Source organism: Micropterus salmoides, unplaced genomic scaffold, assembly GCF_014851395.1.
Source record: "Micropterus salmoides isolate LMB-PRFRI ecotype aquatic unplaced genomic scaffold, ASM1485139v1 Ms_hic_scaffold_11, whole genome shotgun sequence".
NCBI lineage: Eukaryota > Metazoa > Chordata > Actinopteri > Centrarchiformes > Centrarchidae > Micropterus > Micropterus salmoides.
Window position 1 is genome coordinate 23,882,081 of NW_024040152.1, and position 25,372 is coordinate 23,907,452.

General features: G+C 40.6%; 1 protein-coding gene across 1 annotated transcript; it reads left to right on the forward strand.

Moving 5' to 3' along the window:
- Positions 1-565: 565 nt before the first annotated feature.
- On the forward strand, positions 566-12,039 carry LOC119897893 (terminal nucleotidyltransferase 4A-like). Its single transcript, XM_038711911.1, has 12 exons — positions 566-1,565; positions 1,982-2,105; positions 5,555-5,601; positions 6,508-6,628; positions 7,149-7,256; positions 7,336-7,464; positions 7,610-7,823; positions 8,281-8,407; positions 8,499-8,602; positions 8,785-8,969; positions 9,260-9,397; positions 9,673-12,039. The coding sequence occupies exons 1-12, from the start codon at positions 853-855 to the stop codon at positions 10,117-10,119; spliced, it is 2,457 nt and encodes an 818-aa protein (XP_038567839.1). The 5' UTR covers positions 566-852; the 3' UTR covers positions 10,120-12,039.
- The last annotated feature ends 13,333 nt before the right edge of the window (positions 12,040-25,372 follow it).

Below are 25,372 nucleotides of genomic sequence, written 5' to 3' on the forward strand. Positions count from 1 at the left end.
CTGTGTGAGAGTCATTTAAAAAAGTCATCTACCACAGCACAGTTACATAAAAATTGCCGATGAAGGAGGCGACAAAACGATCCAGCCAAATTACTACAACTATCACGTTTTATCCCGACCGGTGTGATCTGTGTAAAATGATGAAACCGTAAGATGCAATACACAAGCAACCACTTCCATTGCAGGTTTTCAAAATAAAAGCCAAAACTATATTTGAAACATTACATTAGAAGTTTTTTATATAATGTCAAGAAAACACTTGTTAACAGATTTCAGTACAGCCATAAATGTGTATTAAATTATAAAATGGCGTTGGTCTTTATTTTAGTGAGATCAAATGTTTGTAAAGATACTGGTGATCACCTTTTTATATGTGTAGTCTATGGTCATAACCCCTGCGTATGGCAACAGCTTTAAAAATAGACAAATTAACACATTAAGAAAAACGTGTAAGATATGAAAAAAATAGTCTGTGAGTAATGTAAGTATATTTGTAGTCTATAGTAATTCTGTCTTTGGTGTGTTGTTTGATATTATTTTTCAGAGAGGGAAGAAAATAAATTTCCTGGTTTTCCGGCCTGTGTATCAGTGACTTGACGCATCTCTCAGGCCGGAGGGGTGTGTTCAAAGATTTAAATCCCTCAGACATGCGTAGAAGGTGATCCGTGCTGCTGGGTGCGCCATATTGGCTGGCAGGTTTACGTGGGGAGCAGAGTTAGACAAGCCGCTTGAAAAAACAAACCAGTTTCCAGGCATGAAGCGCTTTGAGGACAGCAAGTAAACCGACGCGGTAGGATTTTGTTTGCAAAGTGTTTCATTTACTCGCCGTTTCCCCCCGTGAAGAGGCTGTCGATGAACTCGACTCCGATGGATCCCAGGACCGCTTGGATCCAGCAGGAGCAGAAGGGACCTGACAGTTCCCTGTGGATGCACATTTGGGAAACCCCTCTGGGATTTGGAGCAAACTCCGCCATCGACAACCACCTTCACCACCAACGCAACTTTGCAGCGCTAAATGCCAACTCCGCAGTCTTAAACGGCGAGTACTGCAAAAATGTAGCGCCGCCGCCGGGGACTGTGTTTGGGAAACTGCCGAAGCGAGACGGCGGCGGAGAGAGGGGAAGTGTCCGGAGGAAGGGCTCGTTGTCACCGTCCTCCTCCTCTCTGGACTCGGAGGCCGAGAGCTCCTCGCCTTTTGGCTCCTCTCTGCACATCGACAATTTAAACGTCGCAGAAGAGGCCAGCCGGTTTTTACACTACGGCGAGCACGAGTTGAACGAGAACAATCTCAGGCGGCAACATCCCCCTCCGCCTTTTCACGCTGTTCAGCAACACTGTCGCAGCATGCAACAATCTGACGGCCACACCCCCACCGGGGTGAAAAATCAGCATGGGAACAAGCACCACCACCATCAGTCACATCCAACCGGCCGCAGGAGGCTTCTGAACAGGGCCAACACTTTCCACGGTATCAACCCGCTCCTGTCTTACGGTTGCAATGGACACCACGTAGATTCCTCTTGTAGCCTGTGGAAAACCAGGCGGTACAGCCCGGGTATTAATGGGTAAGGAGATGTGGAGTTTTATTAAAGTCATGTAAGGGTTCTCACAGTGAGATCTGGGGATGTATTTCAAAGAAATTCCAGTAGGTCAGCCAACAAAATGAGCAGTGGTTAATGTACACTGTTTAATGACATGTATGTATGATTTGAAAAAAACAAAACATTTGAATTGTTTTGCAAAAATCTTAAGTGAACTTCCTGTGTGAGCAGATGTATGACTGTTTTTCCCAGCGCTTAAAACATTTCCTTTTGTCTGTTAGTAGTGTAGTCTCTGGTAGGCCCAGGCCTAATACTTTCCACCTGAACTCTCGAATACATCCAGCAATGCGGTCCATGGTCATACAGTGCTCACCTTCTTCTTCCCTCCTTGTATAACAATCCGTGATCCTAGGTGTCCTGTTTTCCTTCATTCCATACAGTCTTCATGAAGAAATCGTAGACTTTTTCAACTTCATGTCACCAAGACCAGAGGAGGAGGCCATGAGAAGAGATGTCGTGAACCGAATAGAAAGTGTCATCAAGGACCTGTGGCCCACGGCTCGGGTGAGTGTCCGTAGGATAGACGTGTTTCTGTGCAGATACTTGGAGAGGTAATTTAAGCTGTGATTCCTGTCTGTGGGAGCAGAGTCTGGTCTACACAGTATGTAAAACTCTGACCTGTCTTTAGATTTTTTTTTTTTATTTCTTCAGGTGTACCACAGTACCCACCTCTTGAGGCCATGCTATTCTTTACACCTTTTCCCTATTCATTACCATTTCAAACAATCCCAGTAAGTTGCAGCTTCTAGCTTCATCAAGTATTAAAACCTCAAAGTTGTAATTGAGAAGAGTTTAATGTTTACTGTGACATGGTCCTGGGTCATGACTTCTCTATAGCAAGACTAGTTCCCTTAGTTTGTTTCTGTTGATGTTGTGTCAGAGAAGTGATGATTCAACTCATGTTTTTTGTTTTTATTTTTTAAGATTTGTTTTTGGGCATTATTGCCTTTAATATTGGAATGTGTCAGGAAAGGCAGAAGGGAGAGATGTGCGGCAAAGGGGCCCAGGACTCAGTCTTAGTGGTATGCGCTCTACCGGTTGAGGTACTGGTGCACAACTTTGTTCGGTTTAAGGTGGAGGAAATTGGTGACATTGCAGTGCTCTGCCTTATGTTGAGACACATAATGTGTCTGATGTGTTTCTCCCATTTAAATACATGACAAACTCTGACTGTTACCGTTGAGTTACCACTTCTCTCACATGGGGCTGACTGCAGGGCTGTGGTCTTGGATTGCTTTAGATCATACAGGTGTACCTGATAAACTGGTCCAGTTACCATATTGTTCTCCTTTCACTGTCAACCCACTGAGCCTCTACTGTCAAAAGGACCTGTGGTCCCTCTGGTACTGTATCAGATGTTTTAACTCCTTATGAGCCAGTGTGTACCAAGACTCATGAGCAGTCCACACACTGGACACATTTTTACACCTTGAGTATATTTCTGCATCAGGATTATTTTTTTTTTATTGCATTGTATTTACAATTAGAATATTCTGATTTGCAGGTTTTGTCATGATGTAACCTTGTTTTCTAATACTACATTTTATTTCTTGTATTTTATTTATCGCTCTGCATATTAGTTTGCCAAACTGTTATACATTGTGTAAATCACTGTTTATATACTCAACAGACAGTGTGGCTGGAGGTTTAATGCACTTTACATGTCCTGTTTGGCCATGCTGCAGGCAATCAACGGCCTAGTTTACACTGCACGTCCAAACAGTTGGCCAGATGGAATATTTATTAACGTCCCTTGCATTCCCAAAGTAACATTGGTGAATTATGTTCCACTGTATGTTGCCAACAGAGTGTTCAACATAGTTTACTTTGTAAGAAATAGAATTTTTGGTTCACTGGTCAATGTAAACATTTTGAGCTAATCGTGCCCCAGAGATGTCCCAGTGGGCCTCACTGTAAATTAGACTTCTTCTGTCTAAAGACCACTCTTTCAAGCTGCGGTAGTATAAATGTTAAATTTTTGTAGCAGGCTTTGGTGCCTGACCAGAAAATAAGGTCACTCAGTATTAACGTATATCTGCTATCACTATACAGAAATTGGCACTAATATGTAGAGAATTAAACACTACAGAAAGGCATGCACACCCAGATTCTGATTGGCCTTGGCAAAGTCAAAGTTTTCAGTACAACATAAAAATATCTCTAATTCATACATCTCCCATATTATGCGTCTTTAGTTTGTATTATTTTTAACTGTTATGATTGTTGGTAACGCTTAGTTAGGCTAGTAACACCTACTGAAGTTATCCACATAATGCTAACAAGTAAGGAAGTCCTATATTATTTTTTTATTGGGCTAATTACTATTATCAACTGGTGTTCCACAGGGTTCAATTTATAGGTGCAGTTCTTTTCAGTTTATACATTAATGATTTACCATCTGTGTGTAAGAACTGTGACACTTTGATGTATGCAGATGACACAGTTATCTTGGCCCATGGAAAATCCACAGAGGAAGTTGCCTCAAAACTAACTGAGGCCATGTCACTGATCTCAACCTGGCTTGAGCAATCCTGTCTAGAATTAAACATATCCAAAACAGTTACCATGTTCTTTTCAAAAAACAATATAAATATAAAACCCGAAATTTTAACATCTGGAGAAAGATTACAGGTAGTCACAGAATACAAATATTTAGGATTACATATAGACTCAAACCTCAATTTCAAAACTCGCATCAAAAATGTCAGAAATAGGATTAAGTTCAGTCTAGCAAACTTCAGATTCATCAGAGATTTCCTTTCAACTGAAGCTTCTAAATCATTTCTTTTCCATGATTTTATCCCACATAACATATTGTTTAATAAGCTGGTCCAATACTCACTCTACAACAATAAAACCATTAGAAACATTATACAAACAAGCATTAAAAATACTGGATAAAAAAACCATACCATTACCACCACTGTAGTATTCTGAGGAAATATCGGTTACTTACCTGGGACAATCTCATTAAATTCAAAAACATCTGTTTAATTTATAAAATCAGACTTGGTTTAGCACCTCCTCCACTATGATTTTATACATTTTAGATCCAGTGAGGTCAGAGTAACTAGAGGGGCAGTGAGGGAAGACTCATTATCCCCCAGAGAAAAACGGCTTTTGGTCAGCCTGTCTTCTCCGTAAGAGCAGCTCCGCAATGGAACACAGTGCCTGAAACCATCAGAGTCTTTGTCATTCTTTTCATTCAAAAAGAATGGGGGGGAAAAAAAATAAAATAAAAATGGCTTGTAGAGAGCCAAACTTGTGGGCACTAATGCTTTCTATGAACATTTAAATATTATATAATTATTTTACATGAATTGTATTTCTTAACCATAATGTTTTGTGTGTAATTTTATCTTGTGATTTTATACCTGTGATTATTTTTAAGGCTGCCTTTTTACAACTGGCTGGGGGACTACTGATGAAAATTAGCACTTTTTAGCTAACTCGGGTTCATTTACATTGTTTGAATGTTGATTAATGTACACTGTCCCCTTTCATAGAAAGAAATCATAAGTTAGGGCTTTATTAGAATGAATATTAGCTTAATTACGATGCAATTAAAGTTGATCTGGACATGGCATAGCCTACATGTTTCACAGGTACCATGGCATGAAAAGATAACTGAACACTTAAGATATTCGAGCTTTCTCACACCAAAACAACATGCCAGGAGAGATTTAAGGTAGCTAAAGAGACACACACCAAGCAGCAAAGTTGCAGTGACTTTTTATCAAGTTTGCACGTATTTATCATTAGATTTTTAAGAAAGAATGTGCGTGGGGGATAAAACAAATTTTGGACCAATATAGCTAAACACTTAAATGTCTAAACAGCCAACACACAAAGGTCAAACTAGCAAAAACAATGATACTGTCAAATTGATAATGGTTACAATTATGTGTTGCGGCTGAAATTGGGTTTGTATTAATTTGTCTTGTGCTCTGCAGGTGGAGATATTTGGAAGCTTCAGCACAGGACTTTACCTTCCAACAAGGTACTATTTTGTGCATCTACCATGTACATTCTGACCTCTTTTTGAAATGTCTCATTGAATTGATAGTTTTAAGGAAGTGGGAGCACTATTTTCTGTAGGTTTTTTTTTATTTTTTATGTTTTTTGTCAGCTTCGGTAATATGATACCGCACAGTATTCAGTACTACTGTTCAGTAGCACAACGAGGTTGCTGGAAATTAAGATTTTACTTGGAACTTTTTGTCATGTGCTGTCAGGGTGTTTGTGTATACAGTTTGTTTCTCAAGGCCTCGTTGTTATGAGGATTACTGTGTCATAGAGTAGATTTATTGGAACACGTTGACATTTCGACATATTCGTTGTGCATATAAACAACAAAACAAAAGCATTTATCAGTCTAGCAGTAATTGGTGTTTTTTTTTTTTTTTTTTGAGTGGGGGGGGGAATAAGGCAGCAGTTTAAATTTGTGCTGGACTCCCAGATCAAGAACACATTAATTATAGATTAGGACATGGTCTTTAAGATGACCACACCCTAAACAAATTTCCTTGGAATCACTGCTTCTTTCATTAATTAATCAAGGTACTTTGTATAATTACACAATCCTTTAGAATCTCTTCTGCCTTTTGTTTAGTTGAAGAGACAAACACACGTTGCTTCACTACAGCCTACAGTAACGGTCACCTTTTCTTCTTTTTCATCTTCTAAATGTCTTCTCTCATTGTCACATTATGGTCTGCCGCCCCCTTCCCCCCTCTTTGGGCACATTTCCAAACAAGTCATCACTGTTTCCAGTTTGCCTCTTTAGTTTTAACAACATAAAATTAGACTGTAATGTTGTGTTTTCTGTGACCTGTCTATCACTATCTACTGTGTAGGGAGGACACTTAAGACATTTTATAAAAGTACTTTGTGTTTTTGTTCTTAGTGACATTGACCTGGTGGTGTTTGGAAAGTGGGACCATCCCCCACTGCAGGAACTGGAACAAGCTCTGAAGAAGCACAATGTGGCCGGCCCATATCCCATCAAGGTCCTCGACAAAGCCACAGTAAGTCACCAGGAGTTGAGTGTGTCCTTTCACTTTGGGGACCCACACAGTTTGCAACTAATATTAGGTCCTAACTGTGACAATACATTTCTATCATGAGACGATACACAATATTGGATTCACAATGGCCAGATGATGATGACTTAACACTATTTTTAAGGAAGGACAAAATATATATGACTAGGAAAAATTGTGTTTTATTCGACTGAAAGTCAGAAAATGCAAAACAATGCAGGCGCATTTTGAAATGTTGCTAATATATTGGTCGTGTCTTGACGCCCGTTTGCACCTGGTACTCAAAACGCTACTCAAACGTCTTCTATGCTAACATCCTCACACTGCTGATAAGTGAGACTTATCAGCAGGCTTTTCACCTTGACGAGAAATATCGTCACATTTTAATATCACATGACTCAAGATCTCTTCACACCCCTAGTTCCTACCAGTGACTCAATAAAAGAGGTTGTGTCAATAGTTCATTATGAATCATGATATTTTGACTCTTTGAATCTGTCCTCAGGTGCCAATCATTAAGCTTACTGACCATGAAACAGAGGTGAAAGTGGACATCAGCTTCAATGTAGAGACTGCTGTTAAAGCAGCACAGTTGATCAAAAGCTATCTGAAGGTAAGTCGGTATGTGCCATTTTCAATAGTGTGGCCCTTTTTTCGGGGTTGGTTGTTATGTTTGTCTTTCTGGCTTGTAGAAGTACACTGTTCTGCCGCCTCTGATCTTCGTCCTGAAGCAGTTCCTACTTCAGAGGGATCTGAATGAAGTCTTCACTGGAGGAATTAGCTCTTACAGCCTCATATTAATGGCCATCAGCTTTCTGCAGGTACACACAAGTGACAAAAAATGCTTTCCTGTCTATTCAAAACACTGCACATTTTGTTATCGCATTATTTTTTTTTTGCCAAATTAACTGTTCCTCCAGCTCTCAAAGTCTAGGTAATGAGTTCTCCTTGTCCTGCTAATCACAGTTACACCCTCGGATTGACACACGCCGCGCCAACATCAACCTGGGCATCCTGCTGATCGAGTTCTTTCAGCTTTACGGCCACAATTTCAACTACATGAAAACTGGCATCAGAGTGAAGAATGAAGGGGCTTATCTGTCCAAGGAGGAAATGCTCAAGGCCATGGGGAGTGGAAACAGGCCATCCATGCTCTGCATAGAAGATCCAATACAGCCAGGTCAGATTGGGAGTTGAATTCACAAATACATGGAGCGTGACATTATCAGCGCCCCTATCAATATAGAGGGATAATGGATGGGACATCAGTGTAGTAGCAAATAGTTAGCCATCAGTCTGCCATCAGTGCATTAACATGGGGGGAAAACATGACACATGGTGTGACCGTTTATAAAGAGCTGCTGTTCAACTGCAAAAACAAATTCAGAAAGACTAAAGAAACTGGAGAAAAGAAAATGGGTGGATTCATGTAATTTCATGATTTCCTTAATTGTACTCAGTATGACTGAAGTCCTCGTGATACTGATTTGGCTGACAAGTCCGCCTCCAGAATAGGATGGATCAGGCACTTTTTTTATGCCTATGTGGCTAGTACAGTTACACATTTCACTGGAGTTTCATACCGGGGTTGTAGTATATATTATATTGTCCAAAGCTTTTCATTTTGATCTTCACAGGAAACGACGTGGGCAGGAGCTCATATGGGATCCTGCAAGTCAAGCAGGTGTTTGACTTTGCCTACATGGTGCTGAGTCATGGCGTGTCTTCTCTTGCGCGCTCTTACCCCAACAAAGAGTATGACAGGTTGGTTTCTTCATAAATTAAATAATTTCTCAGCTTTTTTAAATTTTATTTGGCCTGATAGTATTATGGACCATACCTTTCTGTGTTTCAGTACTTTAGGACGCATCATCAAAGTCAGCCCAGAGGTGTTGGCCTACAGGGACTGGACAATCAAGAAGTGGGGAGCCAAGCAGTATGCCAAGCTGGAGAACCATGGTAACTTTGTGGCATCTTTGGGTTTGCATCTACTTTGTGGACAATTTTAGACTGAATTTGTGTTTTGTGATGCCCCCAGAAAAGTGACAACATATTTCCCCATCTTAAAGAGTTAAATATGTGGTGAAATATACCTGATGCCGTCAGATCCGTTTTGACAATAGTATTCTGTTTGGCCGCAGATGTAGAGACCTGTGAGCAGGACCTTGCCCGGCTGATGCTGGTTTCTGTGGAGGATCAGAGGGACACTTCTTCCCCTCTTAGTGCCGACTCCCCCTCACCTTCTCCAGTCTTCCTGCCCAGCCCTCAACACCATTCATCATCATCCTCTGCTTGCTCGCTCTCGTCCTCCTCTGGAAGTGACATGGTAAGGCCAAAAAATATTCTGTCTGCTCGAACATTTACTAGATCAGTTTGTTCAGTGTCTCACAACCACTTTGGCAACACATAGTGTTAAACCATTAGTGTGTTCTGAATTTATGTTGATGCTTTTCCCCTCTGGGATCAATACAGTGTTTGATTCATTCACAAAGATCTTTGTCAGAATAACAAAATCATAACAACTATGATACCCTCTGCCATCACATGTCCATAGATCAGCGGCTGAAGTTTTTTCTCCGTCTGTGCAACTTTTTTAAACTGTGGGTCTTTTTCTAGGAGTCTGATTCTCCTCCGAACAGTAATGCTGCTATCCAACTCCACCCCCTCACCCTGGCCTCAGTCCATTCAGTAATCCAGATGGCTAGTGATCTGAGGGCCACACATCCAGCAGGCTTTATCCACGCCACACCTCAGGTTGCCTCTTGTTTTGTTTGTTTTTTCTTTTGCAGGTTGCAGGAAAAACCATGAACTTTCATTTTTCCCAATTGAGGCAGTGTAAAACCTGTTAACCCAGTAAAAGAGATGGTTCATTTTTCTATTCTAAAATTGAAAATATATATAATGCACATGTTTAATGTGCACATGGGAGCTATTGCATTTCCCTCTATCTTGGCTTTTCAAACTAAAATACATTTGACAAAAGCTCACATTCCTCCTCTATTTTTTTTTTTCTTTTTTTTTTTTTTTAGGCCCAGATGTCCCTCCCAGAAAACCTAACCATTCCCTCACTCTCTGATTGCCAGTTCTACCATGAGAATCCACCTTCAATCAGTGTTGTGCACCGTCACACGTCACAAGCTGCGCAAGTCTCCCAGCACACTAACTCCACAAGCCCTCTCCCCAGCCCCCTCCACCAGCTCCACCATCCTCAGGTAGGAGGGCAACAGTGTCACACTTTCACCATGAGATCCAATTCTCATGGCTCCCTTGAGCCGCACAAAGTTGGCTTCAAGCACAACCAAGGTGGCAGCCTCCAAGGTCAACATCACTCTCAAGGTAACTACAGTCCCCAGCGGCGGTTTGTTCCCCAGGGTCATAACACGGCACCTGGTTTCAGGAACCAGCAGCAGTACAACCGTAACACCTGGCGCCGCAGAAAGCGGGAAAATCTTTCTACTCTCAACCAGAGCAGATGAAAGACTGCCGCTGCATTACTTGACTTGACTGGCATTGGTTTTTGAAGGCCTCACTTAGCCCATCATGAGTCATGGTGTTGGGAAGGCTTAATTGTGCTTATTTTGGTCGCTCATCGGTCTGATGCCAGTCAGAAGCCCTTCCTCTAAATGTGATGCACACCAGCACAGAATTTGAGTTGATTGAGGAATCTCTGATTCCCAGACTGGGTCTTCCCACCAGTGTCAGCTGCTATAAACCGATGAGTTTCCATGCAACTTGAAACATCTTAAAAAGCAACATTATGTGCCATAGTACTGAACTGATTTATCAAACCTGGTCTTTCTTGAAGTTTTGACTCTTACTGGGCTCTTATAGGTTTTGGGCTCATTTGGTCTTCTAAATGCAACTCCTTATTGGCTATGCTCTTGAGTCAGAGCTCTTACAGCTTGGACTATCATCTACAAATTGTACTCTGGACTGAAGCGAAGCACTACCTTTCTACCTATGCAGCGCAACGCTGGCTTGATATTTATGGTGTGATGGCACAAAACGGACCTTGTCTCAAGTGCTTAAACTGTGATGACTTGTTTGAATGTACCGTGTGTGTTTAGTTGTTTGTCGGCCATTATCTTTTGTTCTCCTATTTTTGTCACAGAGGGATTTTTTTTTTTTTTTTTTTTTTAGGTCACATTGGAACTATTATGTTTTGGGGGGTTTTGTATTGTAAACATTGCCACCTTATTTTATGTTTGTTGCGTTTATGTGCAATATTGACTTGCTTTTATTTATTTATTTTCACATTTTAGTTTTATTTTAGGGGTTCCCCCCATTATAAGTTTGCTTTTTTTAATTCCAAGACTACATTGATCTGTGCAATAGATGGATTTAAGGGCCTTGAAGGAACGGCGGGGGGGGGGGGGGGCTTTCCAGCGGAAGGGGGAGCTATGGTTTAGCAACATGAGAAATGTGCCAAAAATCCCATGATGCCAACATCTTACTTTACGTCTACTTTACCATTGCATTATGATCACTTGAAGATTTGCAAACTGCCTGTCCAAATGTTTTTCCACCACTAGTTCTATTTTTAAAAACATCACTCTATTCAGTAGTTTAACTTTTATTTGGGTGTTTTGCCTCTTCCTCATAGACTGTAAGCTAAAGGAAAAACTCTGCTAAAGGAAATTCACCTTTAGCAGAGTTTACTCATTCATTTCAAAAATAGTTGGTGCTATTTATTACCAGCAAAGTGCTTGTGTTTGCCTTATGTCCTTTTGATTCTGTTAAAGCAACAGGTTAACTGCCTTCTTAAATGACCAAATTTGCCCTTTTTCTTGTCCATAGTCTGCTTTCTCTATTACCCATTTGCACTGCCAGGTTTACTTGGCTTTTATTTTTACATGCAGCTCCTGGGTGTATGTTCCAGGAGTAGGCTCCTACTGCAGTCAATGATTGTCAGCATTAGCATCATGTCACATCTATTTTTATTTTTTTCCCCTTTCTCCCTACTTCAAAGGTGATAATTGTAAACCAGTTGTATAAGAGGCCCTTACATTTCAGAGATTTTCCTCTCCCATATTTAGACTCACGACAAGGTTTCCAAGCTATATAATTTACACACCAATCCATAAGAGGACTTGAGCTTGGGATATCACAGATTCTCTTTTATAGGAGTCACATTTCAAAAGTCTGTGATTATTTGACCACCCTGGATGCCAACTGATGGTCAACACAATAGTTAGTATAATCCCCTTGTTTTCAGTGCGGCTTTCATTCAGCCGTCTAGAGGATAATAGGTGGGTTGTTATCATATTGCCACAAACCAAATCCCCAGCTCGTGTGTGTACTTAAGGATGGGTTGTAATGTGAAACTGACATATAGATGTATACCTTGTTTTTTATGTAAGTTTTTCTATTTTTTTAATAAACATTTTAAAACTCCATTGTCAATTTAGTATGTACTTTTTGTGTGTTTGTAATGTCTTATTCATTATAGTGCTCGCCAGTACACTCTTACTCTACACTGAAGGATATAGTGCTATGGTTAAGATGTGAAAGAATACCTACATTAAACATGTAAAGCATTAATAATGCTAAAGTTTGTTACCTGGGTTTGTTGAGAGGGGAACTTTCAGCTTTTAGTTAATGTTCACGGTTTCCAGTTGGTCTTGTACTGTCCTGGAGTGGAACCCTATAGCTACCCATATTTTCAGAGACCTTTATTCTTAGTCATGCTGTACTTTAGTCTTGGTTCAACACAATTGGAAACACTGAGGAGCAGTCGCTCATCTGGTGTAATTCCCCGTGGTCTCTGATGGTGGCACTGGTGGATCATTGCTTGGTTTAGTTGGATCTAATCATTACCTCTCAAGATTGTCAGCTGGGTACAGGGAGGTGGAGTGTGTCACTCCTCTGAAGGTTCAACCATTGGAAGGTTAGTGGCCGGAACTACTGTCATTTTATTCCAATTAAAACAAGTTCCTTCCCTAAGACCCCTTTTAGCCTTTCCTAACTCAAATTAGCTGACTAAGGCACTAGGAAATTATATCCTGCCTCCTTGTCGTCATCCACTTTCTTGGATCTGTCTTTATTGATGATTAAATAGTAGTGATACTTTGGCACAGGCTATAGTTCATAATCTTGTTAAAAGCTGGCTCTTTGTTCCTGAGGGATATATTAACCAGATTAGATGGGCAGGACCGCAGTGATCTTGCAATGAAAATCTGCAGGCACAAATGCACATGTGACAGTCTTGTCATTGTTCAGATGAGAAATCCAGTTGCCACTACACAAAGCCGTTGCCTAATGTTGCAACATGGTTTGTGTGTGTGTGTAGTTAAATGGCCACTGGATGACGCACACAGTCTGGGGGGGAGATAAAAGAAGAAGGCTCCAGCAAGCAGCCTCTGCAGAGTTCTGCAGTTATAAAGAGGACACATCTCTGTACAAAATACTTACACCAGGGCCTGGTTTGCACTACGAGCACAAAATTACAATGAAACATTTGCTGTTTAAGCAGGGGCAAAGATACCAAGTGTTTTATTGTGTTAAAGAATTCCTTCCTAAACACGTCAGGGAATGTCCCTGTATTTTAGTCTTTGAATGTAAATTCAGACTGTAAACTATATTCCATGTGAACTGATACAATATACAGTAAGTGTGAGTAACAAAAACAGTCATGTTGAAATAAAAAGATAAAGTTCTTTGAAAGACCTTCCTTCCAAGTCACAGTGGCATGTAAGAAAAGGTCAGTGCATACACCTTAAGGCTGTTTATGGCTGTCAGTGTCTTGACAGTAGAAAATTTGCATCTCTGCATATACCAGTCCCACGCACAGGCACTCCACAGTGCGATGTGGATCGGCATGCGAATGTAATTAGTGTTTGCAAACAACATTGTTCAAATGGCATACAGTGAATGCCAGGACAAAGGAGATTTCAGTTAAGTCTTAAGTGTTATGCTGTCAGGAGACTGTTAATGTATTCAGACTGACACTGTAAATAAATGTCATTTCCCAGTGTCCTCAGATTCTTCCTCAGGCCATGACAGGATTGAATGTTTTTTTTTTCTGCAATCATTTAATACCCTGGTATTTCTGAAAGTATATGTTATCCCGCGAAAATATCAACATACCGATCTTGGTGATGATCAGCAAACAGGAGACAGTTTATTTCTGTTTAACTTACAGTGCATCCAGGTGCACATAATTGTCATAATTCCTTTATTATTGGGCGAGAAGAGTTCTGAATGAATTGGACACCTTTTGAGTTGACATATTGCAACCAAATTAAAACATTTCCCCATTTTTGCATGAAATGAAATTTTCATTCACTGCAAACAACTGTATGAAATCACCAATGGTGTGCAGTAAACCTCAGAAGGGATTTTCACTTTCTAGTGAGGGCTTTTTAACAGGGCTTTTACCTATGGCTTTTTACCCACTTTAGCCACATGCTGCTGCTGGAAACACATTAATGAGAATAGTGAAATGAATCAAAACAGTACAGGCTGTAAAACCAAAAACAATTAGCTAAGAGATGCTAATATTCTCGCTACAAGCGACCCCTTTCGCATTGTATGTGTGAACATTTCAGCCATAGTTAATAATAAAATGAGAGCACTTTTTATGTATTGTGAGTGTTACGTGCCAAGCAGGCCTTGTTTGTTTTCCTTCCTGCTCTCTATCTCTCTCCCTCCCCCTCTGTCCTCTTCAGGTGCTAACAGGGTGATTTGCTTGCACTTGAGCAGTCTGGCCGTGCTGCTCATAGGTCCAATAGTTCTGAAACAAACCAATTGTCAAGCCAAGCCAACAATAAAAGAAGCGTTCACTTACTCTAGCCGTCTCTGACTGTGCGAAATGGAGTCCGCTAACACCAAAAACGACCAGCTTCCAGCACAACACAGATTCCAACACCAATTTTTTATCCAACTCCCCATAAGGATAAAAAACAACAATAATGTTTTATGTGCTGAAGCCCATAACGCCAAATGAGAATCAGATCAAAGGCATGCAAAAACACAGTCAACACTGGAAAGGCGTTTGAGTAATGAAGAGTATCTATTGAAAAATACTATAGCTGTATGGCTTGCCATGTTATTTCACCAACTCATAGGTAGTTTTACGATTGAGCAAAGGTGGGCAATTGACCGGGTACTCGGCCACCAGGGGGCCTCACGATTTCACTTTCCTTTTCAAAGTCTCCTCCAGTGTGTGTTGCTGCTGGTAAGCAGCACACACTGGCTGTGCCAGACTGGGCCTCTTCTGGCTGGCCAGACTACGGGAGGTAACTCCGGTGTTCTCACTTGGTTTTATTTTTGTTGGCAAACTTTTATATTGACACTCAGTATGTTTTGTTTCCTTGCTGGGATCCAGAAGAGGAAGATTTTGTTGAGATATGGACTCTGTGGAGATTTGAACTCATTCATTGATGGTTGAACTGTGGGCTTTGAATTAAGCACTGAATGAATAACACACTGTGGTGAACTTAGATATTAGGCTATATGATATTAGTGATTGCCATGACTCGACTCTCAAATTATCTTTCTGTTAAAGAGGTGGTATTATGCTTTTTGGCTTTCCCCCTCTCCTTTATTGAGTTATATCTCTTTTTTGTGCATGTAATAGGTTTGCAAAGTGAAAAAGTGCAAAGTCCATCTCCCACAGAAAGCACTGCTCTGAACTGGTTGAAAACAGCTCGTTTCTAGTCCAGCCGTTTCCCTTCCTTCACTGTGACGTCACAATGAAAACGCATCATAAAGCTTGCCAAGCGCCTAGCGGGGTTCAGGCACGCCCTCAAACCAAGCTAGTCTGAGCAGAGGCCCTTTGATTTTAGTTAAGCCCCTTTTCCACTGCACAGTACCAGCTAGACTTGGCTCAACTTGCCTTTGTTCGGTTTTCCATTGTAGAAATGTTGTACCTGTACCTTTTTTTCGTATCACCTCACCTCCGTCAAGGTTCCAAGCGAGCTGAGGGATACTAAAATGAAACGTGAAAACAGGACAGACTGTTGCTTGGTCAGAGAGAATATTCACTATTCACTGCATCATCATTGCTGCGCCAGACAGAGGCCAGCAACAGAAAGTTTTATATTTTACAGTTTTTGTATGTAATTTCATCACTAAATCCACTTCTGAGAAGTTTTGAGGTGAGAAATCAGCTGTGTAGATTTCGAATATTGACAGTTTTACGAGAAGTGATGGCGGAACAAAAATGTGCTTGAATATTTTCGGGGTTGAGGAGCTCCGCAAGTGGCTGCGGGGGATGCCTGTGCCAACTTGCGGGAGGAGTTGGCGAGGCTGGCCAGCACAGAGCCCTCTGCTCCCGCCGTCACACAGATCGCTGCAGCAACAACGGCAGAGGAAAACACAGCTGGTAGGTTTTCATATCGCTTATCTGTCTTTACATTCTGAGGAATGTTGAAACATTTTAACTTAAAAAAGAGAAAGCTGTGTGGATCGCTGGTGTGTGTGGCGTTGCTATGACGACATGCTACGTACTATCTCTGGGTACTATCTGCAATGGAAAACGGAGCAGGGCCGAATAGAGTCAAGTCTATCGATTTGCACTATGGTAGCATTTTTTGGCAAGACAGCATAGATCGTCAGGACACCGGCAACAGTTCAACGTTTAGTCCTAAAAGACGATGCAACCCAGACTCTGTTTGGGCCTGGGAATTCACAATCACAACCTGTAAGTATTATTTATTGGCTGTGAATTATATTTAAAATAAACACGGAAATGTAACTTCACAGACTGTTCAAGTGCGGAGTTGTTGTAAACGTTGGCTAACACAGCTAAAGTTATAGCTATAATGCTAACGTTACACCCGATGTGAAAACTACTGAGCAAACGTTCAAATCGTTTGCCCAATTTTTATGTAAAATTGAGTAGAAATATGGTGATTTTTGTAGTGGTTTATGGTAAGATGTGGAACAATGTTATTGTGTGGTTGTGGACTTGTGAGTAACTTACACCAAGGCCTCCAAGTTCTTCTTTGCCCAGGGCCTCCAAATCACTCTAACCGCCCCTGCACATGCTAGCGTGCTCCATATTAGTTTTATGTGTACCACCAGCATTACGTCAGAGTATTGCTTTTAGCCTGCAAAAAATTATGTAACAGTACAAAGCAAATGTAGAGCAAATTGTTTCTGGGACAGCCAGCTACATTAGCATAGATCTGGCACTGTTTGCTTCGTAATGTTCAATTTAGATTTATTGCCGTTTTACCGATACTCAGTTAAACGAATTCTCCACCGGTCTCAGTCACCCTAACCCATTGGAATGTTACTACAATCTGATGTGGCTTCTCACAATACTTGGGTTAAGGAACTCACCACCCACTACTGAAGTGACGAGTCAAGTCACAAAATAGTGCAGATCTTCTGGTTAAGAACTCTTTATTGCCGAATAGTGATAGGTCTGGGGTTAGTTCAATAGATGCACACAACAGTCGGAAACGAAGCCATTAACACCCCTTTTTTTTTTAGCTAATTGGATTAATTACTGGAACTGTCAGATCTCTCCATGATCTTGTGAACTGCGTTGGGCAGAAAGGACCACTTTAAGATAAGGCAAGGCAAGGCAAGATTATTTGTATAGCACATTTCAACAACAAGGCAATTCAAAGTGCTTTACATTAAACATAAAAGCAACATAGGGAAATTGAAAAAATATACATTAAAATATAATTTTGGTGAAATACAACATAAAAACAGGATTAAAAAAATAAAATAATAATAATAATAAATATATATAATAAACAGGGTAAAACAGTACAGTAAAAGTTACAGTGCTGTGCAGTGTACAATCAGGGTTAAAAGAGTAAAATGGAAAATAAAAACTGAGGGGTTGAGAAAATAATTGAGTTACAATAAAAAAGAGAATAAACACTTAATCTACTCTCTCTAGCTAGTCTTTACTTGGGTCCACAGCAATCTTTGGGTCCACTGAAACTCCAAAATCCTCGGACACTACAGAGAAACCAGGACATGTCTGTCCGCAGGCCACTTTGATCCAGTTATACTCTGGACCCACTTGCGTGTTTACAGGTGGACAGAGGGTCCTGCAAATCACTCAGGCACGAGATTTAAGACCACTTCCTTCACTCTGTTCAATCTCACTCTCATTATCTTTTCACTCAATTACCTACTCATTTCTCACCCTGTAAATATGTAAGTAAAAGCAATGGTGAAAAGAAAAGTCTTAAGTCTTCATTTAAAAGAACTGACAGTTTCAGCAGACCTGCAGTTATCTGGGAGTTTGTACCAGATATACGGAGCATAATAACTGAATGCTGCTTCTCCTTGTTTAGTTTTGACTCTGGGGACAGAAAGCAGACCTGCCCCAGACGACCTGAGAGGTCTGGATGATTCATAGCGATGCAGAAGATCAGAAATGTATTTTGGCCCTAAACTATTTAGTGCTTTATAAACTAACAACAGGATTTTGAAATCAATTTTTTGACATACAGGAAGCCAATGTAAAGACCTCAGAACTGGAGTGATGTGATCCACTTTTTTGGTCTTAGTGAGGACTTGAGCAGCAGCGTTCTGAATCAGCTGCAGCTGTCTGATGGATTACTTAGGGAGCCCTGTAAAGACACCGTTACAATAGTCGAGTCGACTGAAGATAAATGCATGGATTTTTCATGGAAGTTTTTCCAGGTCTTGCTGAGACATAAGTCCTTTAATCCTTGATATATTCTTCAGGTCAGATAGATAGTAGGCTGACTTTGTAATTGTCTTAATGTGTGGGTGGAAGGTTCCAAGTGTTTCTGGCCTTTTTAAAGACGTGGTATTATGCTCATTTTCAGGTTCAAAATCCTATTTAGGGTTTGTACCAGAACAGGTTTACATGGTTTAATTTTCAAAAAACACCTATTTTTTTTCATACTGCACATTGCTGCAGCTCCTCTTCTCACCATGTGTGTTGAACGCTTTGTTTTAGCTATGGATTGATACATCTTATCTCTAAATGATCTTTGTTGGGAGTTGCACATGTGCAGTACTAGTTAAGGACTACTAGCCAATCATAAGCAGAGAAGGGCGAGTCAGCGAGAAGCCGGTAAACAGCATTTTATTCAGCTGTAGGCTACATGTTGCTGACCAGCTTGGCAACATAGAATGGAGCAAGAGTTTCAGAGTGGTGAGTTATTAATCTGTAACAAAAGTAGGCTAGTTTTCAGCTCTGTCTCTACATCACAGTAACAGCTTTGTGTCCATTGACTGCCTGGAGGGTAGCTAGCGTTTGGAAAGGAGAGGAGGTGTGTGCTGCAGCTCAGTGTTTTTCCACAGGTGTTTTTGAAGGCGTGTCGGACTAGCCGCTTGGCGAGCGTTATATGAGGCGCATTTAGCTTTCATCCCTGTGTCGTCACAGGGAATGGACTACAAACGAGCTGTTTTCTAGCAGTTCAGAGTAGTGTTTTCTGTGGGGGATGGGAACTCCCTTTAGGGTGGACTTTGGGCTTTTTCACTTTGCAAACCTATTACATGCACAAAAAAGGTATATAACTCAATTAAGAAGAGGGAAAAAGCCAAAAAGCATAATACCACCTCTTTAACACTAACTCTGATAGTAGTTTGCCAACAATCTCATTTATAATGTTCAGTCTAGCTCACAAACTGTTTATGTTAAATATGCTCACATTGCTGAACTTCTCCGGTGAAAGATGAAATAGTCCTTGACAAGCCGGCAGGTGAGCTAACGACGTATCATGTCAGCTAAATGGTGTCAGTGTAGTGTTATCATGCAATGAGCATGAAATTAGTTCAACATAAAGCTGATATAACGTTGCAGTGGGAGTTTACCGGAGTTTCCAGCATTTTGTGTGATACCATGTCTTGCTTTTGGCCAACGCAGAGTGCTCTCTCATTACTTGGAGCACATGCTTAGAAAAGTAGTGCTTGCAATTTAAAACCTCACCACTAGAGGCCACTGAAAACTACACATGGCCCCTTTTAAACATTAGGCTACTATTTAAATCTTTCACACTCAAACCCCCAGAATCCAACGTTTTTTTTCCACATTTTTACTGCACATTTTGCAGTTCATTTAGCTTAGGTTAAATTTATGAAAAAGTGTTTTTTCTAACATTGTCAGACCATTCCCCTGTCTTTGTGCCAATTACTCTTCAGGTCTGCCTTTCTCTCTTGCTCTACCTTATATCTATCTCCAATTCAGAAAGTGAGAAATGTGATCAAAGGCTCTGCTTTAACTACAGACAGGTTTTGTTTGTTGCTCTTAAGATGTATGGAAGACGCATTTCAGCTATTATGCTATTTACAGCATGAAACCACCTAGAGACAGATGATGAAACCACAAAGTGTACAAAATGGAGCTACTAACGACAGGCATGCTTTGTTATTAATAGAATGAAGAGGAAATAATTGCTGATGCAAAAAGGAAAGGAAGAAAAAGTCCCCTTCAACACTATGTTATTCTAGGCTCATGTACTTATATTTTTCATCATCTGTGATCATACATTGTGTGGAACATGTTCATTATTCTAACACCTACACTTAGATAACTGATCTGTCATCTGATACAAATAGTGTCAGTGGTATATATATATCCTAGCCCTGGAAAATAATGAAGGCATCTGCAACATCTGTGACACATATTCAGTTTTTCTTTCTTTGATACCTCATAACAAGATGTCTGTCATGCTAATGTAGTAATGCTGTACTTGTCCCGTATCATACATCCTCTTACTTTTCATGATTAAAGTAAACATCTAACCTGATGCTGTGTATGTAGACACACAAATCAAACTGAGATCTTAACAGTGTCTCTGATTACTATTCATCAATCTATGAATAACACCTAGAGGGGCCGACTCTTTTAAAGGGCAAGGCAGCTCATTAAGAAGCATCCCTGTGATTTGATTCTTACAATTTGTGACACGTGCATGTCATTAGTTGTAGAATATTTTGATTTTGTTCCACTTTAATGGACTAACATGTGGCCAGTGTTATCAGTGTTAGCCTGCATTTTAATGGGGGTTTGTGTAATGCAGACCATTGATGTGTTTTTGGGAAACTTAATGCTGAGTCCCTTGGAAGGGCCAACCATCCTTCTCTTCTCTAACATAAAACGTATTTTATACAAGCAAGCTCCCAGTGTGTCCTCATGGAGCCATGTCCATTCATGTTTCATCCATGTTGCAATTATCATAAAGCTTATCTCACTTATTTGTCTCTGAAGTCAAAGCATATCTCTCGGTTAGCAAATCTCTCTCTTACCTTGATTTCATGCTCTGTCACAGTTCGATCCACAGTGTGTTCAGTTGAGATAGCCTTTCTTCTTCCACTCAAAGAGGCCTGATGGTTTCTGTATTCTGTATACAGCCTGGTAACATGGCTCCATTCAGCCTCTCTCCAGTATAAAGAACACTAATGACCCATAGACACCAGTATTCAGGTGCTTCACATAAAACCTATTTTTCTGTAAATAATGGAGCATCTCTTTTTCTGCAGCTTTAAGAAACATATTTAGACCCTTGCAGCAGAGTGGAGCTCACCGTAGTTACATTTATATTTCCATCTCATGACTTCTATTTTTGAAATTTCTTCCAGTGGCTTGGTTTTAGTCAGTGTTCATTTTTCATCTTTTTACATGGAAAATATGAATGTCATGAATGTCAACAAACGTTGCACGAACAGCAAAAACCTCTGAGGCATGACCTTCATCAACCAGCAACAACCTAAACCTGCTTGTTGACTGAGGTTGGTCAAAAATTTTCTAAGGGTGTTACCAATGGAAATTTTTAGTTAACTCACAACTTGTAGCTATATCAGATGCAATTTGGCTGGCACAAATCTTGTAGGATTTGATATTTGAAGAAAAAAAGCTGTAAGTGCTTAGCTGAACTCATTTAAATCAGCCGTAGAGGCGACCCTTATAAAAGTAATGTTTTTGTTATAAGTGTGTTTTCTTCTGCATAAATATTGTGTATTCTTGGACATTTTTTACATGTGCACACTGGAACATTTTATTCTGAGCCACAACGTTGAATGTTGGCCCCATGCAGTAAAATGAAACCTGCATTAATTTATGTTTTGGCCACATGTTAGCAAAACAGCTGCTTATTCAAACATCCAGCAGACATGGAGCAAAATTAGCATTCATTTGGAGTTGTGTGCCTGTCCACCTGAAGAATCTTTTTATAAACGGGGTTGATGATACCTGTGAGACTGAACCAAAATAGTCTCTGGCCGCTAAAACCAAAACAATGAGCTGATGCTAAAGCGCTCCGAGAACTGCAGAATAGGCTAATCATTCTTTTTGGATTTATCAATATTTGATCTATTGTCACTTTGAACATTTTGATTTGTGAGTGGACGAGACTGTGAAAAACATAAACTAATAACAATAACATATTTATTAAAGCTTCTGATGCTTATTACTTTTACACACACTTTTTTTTGACACTTAGGTTTTTTTGTGCTCTGAGTGATTTTGTTGTTTTGTGAACATAAGAAGCTTCAATACAAACTTTCCATTTTCTTTCATTCTTTCATTACTGATAATGCCAACATACACTGAACAAAATTATAAATGCAACACTTTTGTTTTTGGCCCCATTCATCATGAGCTGAACTCAAAGATCTAAGACTTTCTCTATTTACACAAAAGGCCTACTTCTCTCAAATATTATTTATAAATCTGTCAAAATCTGTGTTAGTGAGCACTTCTCCTTTGCCGAGATAATCCATCCATCTCACAGGTGTGGCATATCAAGATGCTGATCAGACAGCATGGGTATTGCACAGGTGTGCCTTAGGCTGGCCACAATAAAAGGCCACTCGAAAATGTGCAGTTCCATCAAACAGCACAATGCCACACATATCGCAAGTTTTGAGAGAGCATGCAAATGGCATACTGACTACAGGAATGTCCACCAGAGCTGTTGCCCTTGAATTGAATGTTAATTTCTCTACCATAAGCCGCCTCCAAAGGCGTTACAGAGAATTTGGCAGTACATCCAACCAGGCTCACAACCGCAGACCATGTGTAACCACACCAGCCCAAGACCTCCACATCCAGCATCTTCACCTCCAAGATCGTCAGAGGAGTGGACCAACATTCCACAGGCCACAATCAACAACCTGATCGACTCTATGCAAGGACATGTGTTGCATTATGTGAGGCAAATGGTGGTCACACCAGATAGTGACTGATTTCCAGACCCCTCCCTCCAATACAGTGACACTGCATTTTTCGAGTGGCCTTTTATCGTGGCCAGCCTAAGGTACACCTGTGCAGTACCCATGCTGTCTGACCAGCATCTTGATATGCTACACCTTTGAGGTGGATGGATTATCTCGGCAAAGGACAAGTGCTCACTAACACAGATTTTGACAGATTTGTGAACAATATTTGAGAGAAATTGGCCTTTTGTGTATGTAGAAAGTCTTAGATCTTTGAATTCAGCTCATGATAAATGGGGTTAAAAACAAAAGTGTTGCATTCATAATTTTGTTCAGTGTATATTACATGCATGTATGCATGTAGCCTAATATCTTTTGTTTGGGCCATACATTTCACAGTGCCTTCATTCAATTCAGATTCTAGTGGATTACTCAGTAAAAGTGCAAAGAAATAGCACCTCAAGAGTAGGAAAGATAGAGTAAAGTATTACCTCACTGCTGCAAACTCTTATTTGCCCCACGATTCTTGTCCTGTGTTTAAGAGTACAACAGGAGTACAAGTACTCTGCACAGACCCTTATTGTCAGTGGAACCACACGATTGGCTGAAATGTTTCCCACGTTGGCTGTTTAAAGCAGACGATTGGCTTTCTAGCGGGATGGGCGGGATAACTGCCATCTTTGCCGTTACGGGCTTTCCCCATACAGTTATTAGAATGTATTGAGAATGTGATTGAGTGGCGTGTCTCCTCTATTTTATCTGTCGGTACTGTGGAACAAGAATATTTTCAGAATCAGAAAAATGTATTTCAAACTGAATATTCACAAGACAAATTCCACAGCAGACAGTGATACAAGACTTTGAAAAGGGTTTGGAATAAGCAAAGCTTATGTTTCCAGACCCTAAAACATATGCATACACAACAACAACAACAACGATGATGTACTCTCTAGTTCCCTGCTACCCCTTTCATCCTCATTTGGCAGTATCATCCTTTTTGTAGGTTTTGGTATTGAAATATTGATGTTTTTGACACTAGTCTATAACTTGACTAAAAAATTAAGCTGTACTATGCACCTGAACATGTATTCACATATATTTTACAGGATATCAGCAGAGAGGAAACGCAAGAGGACCAGGCTGAGCAAGTCCCGAGGATCTGTGTCTTCCACACAAGTGAAGAAGATGAAGGTGCATCCGACACTGTGTCAATTGTTATTGAAAGGACTGAGGTACTTGACAACTGTGGAAGTGTTGCAAAGGCCCGCCTCCTGTTCATGGGCATCACTGAAGGTTCCTGAAGCATGTCAAATGTTTTTTTCGAGAGTTTAAGGTTTAAAATGCAAAATGCTCTATGCAAACAGTTCCTGAACTTGCCCTTGTGCCTTTTTAACAAGCTACCTCAAACCCATTTTAGCTACCCTAAGATGAAATTTCTAACATCATCTACTCACCCTGATGCCGATGGGACTGAAGTTTTGTCAACATTCATGCTCTTGTGGGATTTTGCTGAGATGTTTGTTTCTCACAAAACTGCAGTGAACAGCAACTTGGCTTCAAACATCCAAAAAATATGTCATGAATCAAAAAAATGTCTCCATACTGCTCATCCGAAGAAATCCATGTGTCCTGCAGTTTACACATTCCTAGATGTTTCGAAAAAAACATAACAATATTGTGTTTTGAATTTGTTTGCTCTGCTTCCTCTGTGGTGCTGCGTGAACACGGATGGGCTGGCTGGAAGTTAGTAGTGTGTAATGGTGCTTTCAGACCAAAAGCGAAGTGAGCGTTTGGGGCGGTGAGTTTACATACAAAGTCAATGCACAGACGCGTAGAGCCGCGATTTCCTGTTGGGCGACGTGAAGGGGGCGGTGCCGGCGAAGCGAAGGAAGCGAGAAATTCGCATGACGCTGAGTCGCGATAGCCTATCAGTGTTGAGATTGTCCGTACGTCACCGACAGCTTCAGAGCGTTGTGTGGAGAGGGCCAGGGAGAGCGGGGGATTGAAAATCTGCAGGCCGGCTGAGAGCTTCTAAACTTGGGCTAGAGGAGCAGGGAGCAGTGCTCCAGCTTTCGGACAAATAAAAACCTGTGGTCGGACTGGACTTTGCTCGCAACTACGCCGTTTGCTCGAGGGAGGAGCTCGGAGTAAACTGCTTTTATTAAATAAGCTTTTTACTTTAATTTATAGGATTACAACGTTGATTTATCTTCACTCGAGCTTCTCAGCAGCTGGATTCCGTGCACATCCAGTTCCAGTGTTAGCGTTGTTTGGCATTACTTCATATTAGTATAAAAACCGGACAAAACTTGACATTGCTGGGACAAAAGAAAGCGAGGAGGTTGAACTACCTGGTGAGTTAAGAAAACATGTGTATGTAACTTTAGTCCAGCTATCGTTGTACTTTACTGTGACCAAGTTAGCATAGCATAGCCCTAATCGATCCGAACTCCATTCAGAAAACAAACATTTTAAATTAATTAAAAAAATTAAGTTTGTGTGCAGCGTTGGAAGGAGAAGGCATGGGAAGAGCAGCAGAGCAAACACCGCTGAAAACACAAGTTTGTAATGTTTCTTACAAACGTCTTGGCATGTGTGATCTACAGGACACTCAGACAAACAGTATGG